The sequence below is a fragment of the Camponotus vicinus genome, unplaced genomic scaffold (genome assembly GCF_025532165.1).
Source record: "Camponotus vicinus isolate PSW18456_S1 unplaced genomic scaffold, iyCamVici1.0 SCAF_6, whole genome shotgun sequence".
Classification (NCBI taxonomy): Eukaryota; Metazoa; Arthropoda; class Insecta; order Hymenoptera; family Formicidae; genus Camponotus; species Camponotus vicinus.
The window spans coordinates 13,743,632-13,754,322 of record NW_028141978.1 but is presented as its reverse complement, the minus strand read 5'-3'; the positions used below and the strand labels follow the sequence as shown (position 1 = coordinate 13,754,322).

General features: G+C 31.9%; 2 protein-coding genes across 2 annotated transcripts; both read left to right on the top strand.

Moving 5' to 3' along the window:
- The first annotated feature begins 437 nt into the window (after positions 1-437).
- LOC145973247 (uncharacterized) lies at positions 438-8,224 on the top strand. The gene is made up of 2 exons (XM_083102493.1): positions 438-2,007; positions 8,111-8,224. Exons 1-2 carry the CDS (start codon positions 1,126-1,128, stop codon positions 8,222-8,224), a joined length of 996 nt encoding a protein of 331 aa, XP_082958619.1. The 5' UTR covers positions 438-1,125.
- A 214-nt stretch (positions 8,225-8,438) lies between these two features.
- LOC145973246 (cytochrome P450 4C1-like) lies at positions 8,439-9,864 on the top strand. Its single transcript, XM_083102492.1, has 5 exons — positions 8,439-8,595; positions 8,675-8,743; positions 8,989-9,157; positions 9,338-9,517; positions 9,592-9,864. Exons 1-5 carry the CDS (start codon positions 8,470-8,472, stop codon positions 9,756-9,758), a joined length of 711 nt encoding a protein of 236 aa, XP_082958618.1. The 5' UTR covers positions 8,439-8,469; the 3' UTR covers positions 9,759-9,864.
- The last annotated feature ends 827 nt before the right edge of the window (positions 9,865-10,691 follow it).

The following is a 10,691-nucleotide window of genomic DNA, read 5'->3' as shown; positions in this document are numbered from 1 at the left end:
GATAGATATTGTTTGCTAACAAAAATATAGAAAATTTTTAACATTTTTAAAATTTAAAAATCAATATGGTTCTTATTTAAAAAATAATTATTTGACTAGAAAGTGATCTCTGCAAGAAGTAGGAGTTACATACGTCGATTTAACTTCGTTTGCCTTGATGCGCCACATCTTTGTTCAGGATTAAAATAGTCAAGGCCTTTTTGTAGGATCTTTGGAGCTACAGTTGAATTTTTGTGGACTGTCAATAGGGCTGTCTCATCTGCGTATGTTGCGGTCATTACATGGACGTTATAATTACTAAGTCCGCAGTATATAGTAAGTACAGCACTGGGCCAAGCACGCTGCTCTGAGGAATTACACCGTAAAGTTGAGAGACCGCGTCTTGTTTCATAAAATATCGAGCTTAAAGGTAAGATTGCAGAATATTAAAATAATGGATTGACAGATTTTGTTTTATCTTGTAGGATAGTAGGATAATATGATAGTAAAATAACAGATTGATAGATTTTGTTTTATCTTATTGAAGGAGAGTGAATCCGTAGGGCTGCCCAAGTGCTTGAGTATTTTCCTAGAAATAAACAGATAGACCACCCGAGCACTTGAGTTAGGTATAAACAGATAGGTCGCCCGAGCATTTTTCCGGTCCGCGATACGAGTAGTCTCTCTGTCGTTGCGAGAGCGCGAAGACGTACGTTAGACGAGCGTATCTCTTTGTTCGTATTAATCCTGTAATCCAACGAATAAATAACAGTTATTTGCCCTAAAAAGTATTCTATTCCATTTTACATCCTTACACCAAAATATCCTACAATTTGGGGGCTCAGCCGGGATGATAACGGATAATAACGGGATAATAACGGTGCATAACGGGATAATAACGAGTCAATGGAATATTTGAACATTTAATCGGGCATTTTCGAGAAGTTTCCGCGCGCAGTGTTGTGAGTTGTGCGAAAGAGAGAGAGACAAAGGACGAGAGATCTTCGAATAGTGTGCGAGAGAGTTTTCGAACAAGAATATTCGAGCATTCGATCGTCTTCAAGAAGGTTCCGCAGTGTGTCCGCGGGATATCGCGTTGTATTGTGTGGAAGAGAGAGGACGAGAAAGTGTTCGAGTAGTGTAGAGATGAGAGATCTGAATAAACTCACGGTAGCTGCCTTAAAAGAGTTGCTGTCAGCGCGTGGTTTGTCCAGTTTCGGCACGAAAACCGAATTAATCTCGCGCATAATGGAAGCTGATCCATCGGGAGCGTGGTTGGACGATAGACGAGAAGATGATGAAGATGTCGGGGATTCTTTACAAGGAGCTGGCACGTCAAATGCGCAGCTAACGATTAATCCACAGCAACGAGAGATCGATTTATATAGAAGAGAGAGAGAGTTGTTAGAGCGTGAGTTAGCATTGGCACGTCTTGAAATAGAAGCAATGCGACGAGGAGTATATACCGAGCCAATTGCAGAAGACGAAAGTCGACAACAATCGACGCATAGCATTGCTGCTGCGAACAACAATGTTTTGGCCGGTCAGCCGCGAGCAAATATTACGGCAATAGCGGATTTGCTCAGTAATTTCAGCGGTCAATCTAGTGATTATGAGATTTGGGAAAAGCAAGTCAAGCTACTCAAAGCGACATATAAATTGGAAGACGATACTGCGAAAATACTTGTGGGCATGCGGCTTAAAGGAAAAGCACTCGAGTGGCTACATTCCAAACCGGAATACATTGCGATGACATTTGATCGTCTTCTGGACGAGCTGAGAGCTATGTTTCATCGTCGACAGAGCAAGGTGGTAATTCGGAAAAAATTTGAAGAACGTATGTGGAAGAAAGACAAGACTTTCCACGAATATTTCCATGAGAAAATCATTATGGGCAATCGAGTACCAATCGACGACAGCGAGATACTTGAGTACGTGATTGAAGGCATTCCAGACGAGGCACTTCAAAACCAGGCGCGTATACAACGATTTACGACAACAGATGGATTGCTAGAAGCATTTGAGAAGGTAACTCTTCGAGCTTAAAAGTAAGATTATAGAATATTAAAATAATGGATTGACAGATTTTGTTTTATCTTGTAGAATAGTAGGATAATATGATAGTAAAATAACAGATTGATAGATTTTGTTTTATCTTATATTGCAATTCGCCAGACTCTATCAAACGTCTGAGAAATATCAAGAAAGACTTCAGAGCATTAACTTTTTGCGGCGATTCCTTTATGGATTCTCCTGGCCAATTTATGTACTAAGCAGTGTATATAATGAGATTATTATATATTATATAATTATATAGAATGAGAGAAAATGAAAAAGATTGGAAAAGAATAAAAAGAAATATGAGAATATGAGAAAAAAAGAGAGAACATTGCATAGAATAAGAGAAAATAAAAAAGAGCGTGCGAAGAGATGTGCGAAAATCAGAATGATTGAAAGAAAATGAAGGAAAATAAATTAAATTAAATTACAGGAAGATTAATCACTTTTAAAATATTAATTAATTAATTTTAATATTATGGTATTAATTTTAAAAGCTTAGAAAAATAATAATAATAATAATAATAATAATAATAATATATCTAAATAAATATAAATATAAATTAATTTAAATATAATAAATTTAAATATAATAATAAATATAAATAAATATAATAATATATTCTATCATTATAAACAAAAGACAATTGATCATAACCATTGATGCATCGAGAAAATAATTATTTGATCTCTGATTGACTAAACAACCGCTCATGTTTTGTGAACGTTGCTAATGGATTTTTACAATCGATCAGTTCATTTATTGTTATGCATTTGGCATCACGATACTATCGCGTCGGTTGATTAGTTTCTATGATTCTTACATATATCTTTATTATATAACATTTTTAATATTTCGAAACATGATAAATCAAGAATATAACTTTGTAATCCTTGTATTTCTAATAAACGTAATTTTCAAAAGTGATAGATGTTTGATGCACCCTGCAATGATAGAATGATAAAAGATCGTTAAGATGTAGTCAATATAAAGTGTAGATGGCGACATTACTGTTATCGATATATATATACTATAGACGTTAGATCCGATACGTTCTTTTGTACTTTTTCACGTAAGACACAAGTTGTGATAAAGAAAAATTAACAAGAGGTCAAGGTTCATATAATTTACCTTTTTCCATTCACGAATATTAATGCATAAAGAATATCGTACTTTGTTAACAAGGTTATGGGCCCAGGTCGGGTGAATACGTAGATAGTTAATTTGATCGAGAAAAAGAGAGCGGATAACCTAACATTTTGGAAGGTTCTCGAAGCATTAAAATTTCGATCTGAGGTAAAAGTACACACATATACATATAAAAATGGCCTCGTCGTCCCTACAAATTGTTGACCGCATTGACAAATTAAACGGTGCGAATTATCGATCATGGAAATTTAACATGAAAATGACACTGGTTCAAAGAGAATTATGGCAGCACGTAACCGGCGAAGCTGTTTTGTCGGAAAATCACACACGAGAGGAAGAAGAACGTTTTAAGATCAAGGAGAATAAAGCTCTGGCAACAATTGCTCTCGGCGTCGAACCTGAACATCAAATACATATCCTGGATTGCGAAAAGGCATCTGATGCATGGGAGGCATTACAGAGGATTTTTGAACCAAAATCGCGAGCAAGAATTTTACAATTAAAGAAGCAGATGTTGTCCATAAAATTAGAATCTAACGAAACGATGAATTCATATTTGGCAAGACTGAAGACATGCAGTGACAGTCTTAAAGAGGTAGGATATGAATTTAGAGATGATGATTTAGCATACGCTATGTTATCAGGTCTTCCGGATGGATATGATGGAATAGTAATGGCGCTTGCAAATCTGGATGATGAAAAGTTCAAATCAACCGAAATCAAAGAGATACTCATGAACGAATATGAACGTCGAACCCTGAAGGAAGGAGGACAGACTGAAGAACAACCAAAGGAGGCATATCAAATACACAGTAAGGAACACAATAAGGAAGAAAAAAGAAAATGCTTTAAATGTAATAAGATAGGGCATTTAGCGAACAGTTGCAATTCAAAATCATTTAATGCGAAGGGAAATAAGAAGCGTTGGACGTCTAATACACGTAAGAACAATAGTGTGCTGTTATTAGAATTAAATAATACTCAGTTAGATGATTCGTGGTTTATAGATAGCGGTGCGACTCATCACGTTTGTAAACATAGGGAGTGGTTCGAAAAATATAAACCAATAGCTAATGAAACAATTTATTCAGCAGATAGTAAATCAAGCGACACTTTAAAGGCTGTAGGTGTAGGTAATATAAGAATACGAACTTTTGTCGGTAATAAAAGATTCAACTTAACGTTACTTAATGTATATCACGTTCCCAATGTAAGACGTAATTTATTGTCAGTTTCGCAAATAGAGAAGAAACGCAAAAGACTCTTGATAGATAACGGAAAACTTAAAATTCAAGACAAAGAGAATAAGATGATAGTGGGGGAAGCTTTATGTAAAAATGGTTTATATATTGTTAAAGCGAAAGTTGTAAAGAATATAAATAGTATAGATCAAAGCGAGACATACATTACATATATTAATAAGTTAACAGATTGCGAAAAATGGCACCAAAGATTCTGCCATGTAAACATGAAGACTATACAAGAATTATCAAAAGGAAACTTAGTCAGAGGCTTAGATAATATAAATATAAATGACATGCATTGTAATAGTTGTAGCGTTAGTAAATCTACCAAAGCACCTTGTAAAGAATTAGGCAGTAGACAAACGAAAAATGTGTTAGAGTTAATTCATTCTGATTTGTGTGGCCCTATGCCAATTAAATCAATTGGTGGAGCAAAATATTTTTTAACATTTACTGACGATTATTCCAGAAAAGTAACAGTATATTGTTTACACAGTAAAGATGAAGTAACTAAATATGTCCAAAAATATATAGCTAGGGTAGAAAGAGAGACAGATAGAAAAGTAAAAAGATTTAGAAGTGATAATGGATTAGAGTATTGTAATAAAGTTCTTAAACAAATGTTTGATGAAATGGGAATAAAGCATGAACGAACAAACGTAGATACACCACAAATGAACGGAATTGCAGAACGAATTAATAGGACATTGTTAGATCTAGTACGCGCAATGCTTAAAAATGCCGAGTTACCTGAAAGATTTTGGGCTGAAGCAATCGTAACAGCATGTTACATTAAAAATAGAGTCATACATTCGTTCGTCAATGACATTCCAGAAAGCATTTGGACGGGAAATAAACCGAGCGTAAAACATTTAAAGGTTTACGGTTGTCTAGCATATGCACATATTACTAAACAGGGTAGGCACAAACTTGATTCTAGAGGGAAAGAATGTATATTTGTTGGATATTCCAATCAGACAAAAGGGTATAGATTATGGGATCCGATTAAACGTGATATAATACAAACAAAACATGTAGAGTTTGTTGAAGATGTTTATGGATATGAGTATATTTATAGCAAAAAGATACTTGAAACTCCTTTTACTAATGCCGATAATATAGATGAAGTAGAAGATATAGATACTGTAGATGAAGATGAGGAATTAGAAAATAGTCAAACGCATGAAGAGCACGCGGATGATAATGTAGAATCGAAAAAATCACATAAAATTATATCAGAAGAAAAACGTAAAGTAGGTAGACCGAAGAAAATAATTAAAAATCCGTGGGGTCGTGCAGGTAAACCCAAAAATATAGAATTTAATTTAACGGAAATAGTTGAACCAACAACATATGAAGAAGCGGTAAATTCACCACAATCCGAGAAATGGAAAATAGCAATGAATGAAGAATTAACAAGTTTGAATAATAGAAATACGTGGGAAATATTAAATAAACCGGATAATGTTAATTGTATCGGAAGTAAATGGGTGTATAAAGTTAAAACAGATTCGACAGGGAAAATAGAAAGATATAAAGCTAGAGTAGTTGCACAAGGTTTTTCTCAAAAGAAGGATATAGATTATTCAGAATCATACGCACCCGTTGCAAATATTTCGTTAATTAGATTGTTAATAGTTATATCAATATCTAATAATTGGAAGATACATCATTTAGATGTGAAATGTGCATACCTCTACAGAAACCTTAAGGAAGAAATTTACATGAGATTACCGCCAGGACATAAAGATTATGATATAAAAGTAGCAAAACTTTTAAAACCAATATACGGTTTAAAGCAATCAGGGCATAACTGGAATAATACGATTGATAAATTTTTAATAAAACATGGATTTAGAAGATTGCAAGCAAGTAATTGTGTTTATATTTACGATAATAATCTTATTCTTACATTATATGTAGATGATATCATATTGTTTGCTCCATCAATTGACAAAATAAACGAAGCTAAGTCATTACTTGCGTCAGAATACGAAATAAGAGATTTGGGTAGAGTATCATATTTATTAGGTATAACTATTGAATATGAAGAAAATAAAGTAAAATTATCACAAACACTATATTTAAATAAATTATTAAACGAATACGGAATGAATGATTGTAAAACGTGTAAAACACCGATCGAACCAGGGATAAAGTTATCAAAATATGACGGTCCACAGAGCGATGTTGAAAAGGACGAAATGAATAGTGTACCATACAAACAGTTAATTGGATCACTAATGTATATAGCGTTGGCAACGCGGCCAGATATATTGTATGCGGTAACAAAATTGTCACAATTTAGTTCTAATCCCGGGAGAACACATTGGTTACAAGCTAAGAGAGTATTGAGATATTTAGCTGCAACGAAAGATGTTAGCTTAGTGTATAGTTGCGATACGAATGAGTTAGAGGTTTTTAGTGACGCAGATTGGGCGTCAGATACAGATGATAGACATTCTTATAGTGGTATGGTAGTATTTCTAAACGGAAATCCAATAATATGGAAATCTAATAAACAAAGATCAATTTCAACATCAACTATGGAGGCTGAATATGTTGCGTTAGAAATAGCTGTAAAGGAAATCATATGGTTAAACATGATGTTTAATGAATTAACACAGGAAATAGGTATAGATATGCCTTGTAAGCCATATATTATTAGATGTGATAACAAATCAGCGATTGATTTTACGAGAAATAAAATAGAAAGATCGCGCACTAAGCATATCGATATTGCATATCATATTACTAGAGAGATGCATGAGAATGGTTTAATTAATATAAAATATATTTCATCTAATGAAAATGTAGCGGATATATTTACAAAACAATTATCTCATATTATAATGAATAAGCATGTTGAAAAGTTAGGATTGCGACAAATTGCAGAGTGATCAAAGTGGGGGATTTGATAGATGTTTGATGCACCCTGCAATGATAGAATGATAAAAGATCGTTAAGATGTAGTCAATATAAAGTGTAGATGGCGACATTACTGTTATCGATATATATATACTATAGACGTTAGATCCGATACGTTCTTTTGTACTTTTTCACGTAAGACACAAGTTGTGATAAAGAAAAATTAACAAGAGGTCAAGGTTCATATAATTTACCTTTTTCCATTCACGAATATTAATGCATAAAGAATATCGTACTTTGCTAACAAAAAGTTATATAATTATTTTTTTAGAAAAAAAAGCAGACTTAAACAATATATACACTTATATACATATATATGCACTATAAACACTTCAGCAACAATTTTTTTGGCGTGGAAGTGACATCTCGTTTTATTATCATGTTGTTTTTAATATCAATCTTCTTAATGACACGAACTAATCGAGTCATTAGATTAATGATATATAAATGATATTTATTAATGATATATATATATGATTAATGATATGTAATATTTATAATACTGACTAGAACAACATTGACTTGATTTATTTAATATTCTAAATCCCTAAATTTCTAAAAAAATCTTGAAGATATTGCATGGATTTACAGAGAAAGTACGTTATAAGTCATGTTATCTCAAGTCCTTCAAACACTTTTAAAAATTACAATAAATCTCATAATATTAATAACATATTACATTATTAATATTTATAATGTAATACAATATGCCTTTGCTATTTAATACAAAAATTAAATATTTCGTGTATAGGTTATCGCGGAAAGAAAACTTTATCATGATCGCACAAATAATCGATTCTTAAAGAATCTTGAAGATGAAAAAGAGACCGAGGCAGAAGATGTCGAAGTATTTGGAAGTATGTAAGAAATCAGAGCTTCTAACTTAAATTCAATTTCGCAATGTAAAATTATAAATTATACTTGCACTAAATTAAACTATTTACATTAAATATATATATAATGACACGAAATGATGCGTTATAAGTCCGATATAAAAATAAATTATTGCTATTTTTAAGAATTACTATTTCTAAGGAAGTTTAAATTTTAAACGAGAACAATGTTATATATAGTTAAAGCGTGATATACAAAAATGTGATAATCGTTAATATGCCTTGCTTATTTCTAGTTAAAAAAAAACGGCTAGCCATGTTGGACCTTTTAATAGCCGCATCTCGAGAAAGTTCTTTAACTGATTTGGACATAAGAGAGGAAGTCGATACTTTCATGTTTGAAGTACGCATATGTAATATTTTTTTTAATTTTTTGTACATATTATCTAAGCACATAAAACAATATGATGATCTGATTACAGGGTCATGATACTACAGCAGCGGGCATAATGTTTGCTTTGTTATTATTAGCTGAACACAAAGATGTTCAGGTACATCTCAATATTTTATGATATATTATTTAAATTGCAATTTTTATTTAAAGTAATACAAATATCAAGTTTTTCTTTACAGTGAATTTTTCTATACGTAAATCAATATATAAAAATTCCGAAAAAATTAAAACATCTCAAAACAAATGTGAACAATATATTTTGATTTATTATAAATTTATTTATATTTATGCATATAAAAAGAATTGAAAAATATATTTTAATTATTATTATCGATGTCATAGGAACGTGTGAGGGTTGAAGTTAATACCGTGATGCAAGAGAACGGAGGGAAACTTACCATGAAATCATTGCAAAATTTATCATATTTAGATAGATGTTTAAGAGAAGCGCTACGTTTGTATCCCAGCGTGTTTTTAATATTTCGAGATACTGCGGAAGATGTAAAACTACGTAATTAATCACTTTATGTCACATAACACGAAGCATATATTATCGAACGTAAAATTTAATATATTATATTACATTTTAAAAATACAATATTGTGTACATTTTATTTTTCTCAAAAAATTCTTATTTTTGAAATTTTTTAATTTTTTATTTTAAATTTTGAAATTTTATAATACTTTTCAGATTCATATGTCGTACCTGCTGGAACAATCTTACATCTTAATATTTACGGAGCTCACAGAGATCCTAATTTTTGGCCAAATCCAGAAGTATTTGATCCAGATAGATTCTTACCAGAAAAGATGCAGAATCGTCATCCTTATTCCTACCTACCATTCAGCGCAGGACCAAGAAATTGCATAGGTGAATTGGTTGTGATTTTCGTTTCTCTTCATGCTGATAGTTTTTGAGAGACTTCGAATTTTATGTATTATTAGGTCAACGATTCGGCATGTTGGAATTGAAGGCTATGATAGCTCCTTTGGTGCACAATTTTTATTTGGAGCCCGTTGAATATTTGAAGAATATTCAGTTGAGGACCGATATAATACTTCGTCCTTCTCATCCGGTTCATATCAGATTTATCCCCATCAAATGCAAATAGCCGTTTAAAACTCAAATACTATATGAATGTAAAATGTGCAAATTGCGAGAAAATCTTTATATATATTATATATGCAATTATAAACAAAATACACACTGTATATGAACATTATATTTAATTATAAAAATATAGAGATAGATATTGTTTGCTAACAAAGATATAGAAAATTTTTAACATTCTTAAAATTTAAAAATCAATATGGTTCTTATTTAAAAAATAATTATTTGACTAGAAAGTGATCTCTGCAAGAAGTAGGAGTTACATACGTCGATTTAACTTCGCTTGCCTTGATGCGCCACATCTTTGTTCAGGATTAAAATAGTCAAGGCCTTTTTGTAGGATTTTTGAAGCTACAGTTGAATTTTTGTGGACTGTCAATAGGGCTGTCTCATCTGCGTATTTTGCGGTCATTACACGGACATTTATAATTACTAAGTCCGCAGTATATAGTAAGTACAGCACTGGGCCAAGCACGCTGCTCTGAGGAATTACACCGTAAAGTTGAGAGACCGCGTCTTGTTTCATAAAATATCGAGCTTAAAGGTAAGATTGTAGAATATTAAAATAATGGATTGACAGATTTTGTTTTATCTTGTAGGATAGTAGGATAATATGATAGTAAAATAACAGATTCATAGATTCTGTTTAATCTTATATTGCAATTCGCCAGACTCTATCAAACGTCTGAAAAATATCAAGAAAGACTTCAGAGCATTAACTTTTTGCGGCGATTCCTTTATGGATTCTCCTGTCCAATTTATGTAGTAAGCAGTGTATATAATGAGATTATTATATATTATACATATATTATATAATTATATAGAATGAGAGAAAATGAAAAAGATTGGAAAAGAATAAAAAGAGAATATGAGAATATGAGAATATAAGAGAAAGAAAGAGAGAATTGTATAGAATAAGAGAAAATAAAAAAGA

Coding starts and splice junctions, on each gene's coding strand:
- LOC145973247 (XM_083102493.1), top strand. CDS start 1,126: ATGAGAGATCTGAATAAACTCACGGTAGCTGCCTTAAAAGAGTTGCTG. Junction 2,008..8,110: donor TGCTAGAAGCATTTGAGAAG/GTAACTCTTCGA, acceptor TTTCGTGTATAG/GTTATCGCGGAAAGAAAACT.
- LOC145973246 (XM_083102492.1), top strand. CDS start 8,470: ATGCCTTGCTTATTTCTAGTTAAAAAAAAACGGCTAGCCATGTTGGAC. Junction 8,596..8,674: donor TCGATACTTTCATGTTTGAA/GTACGCATATGT, acceptor ATCTGATTACAG/GGTCATGATACTACAGCAGC. Junction 9,518..9,591: donor AGGACCAAGAAATTGCATAG/GTGAATTGGTTG, acceptor ATGTATTATTAG/GTCAACGATTCGGCATGTTG.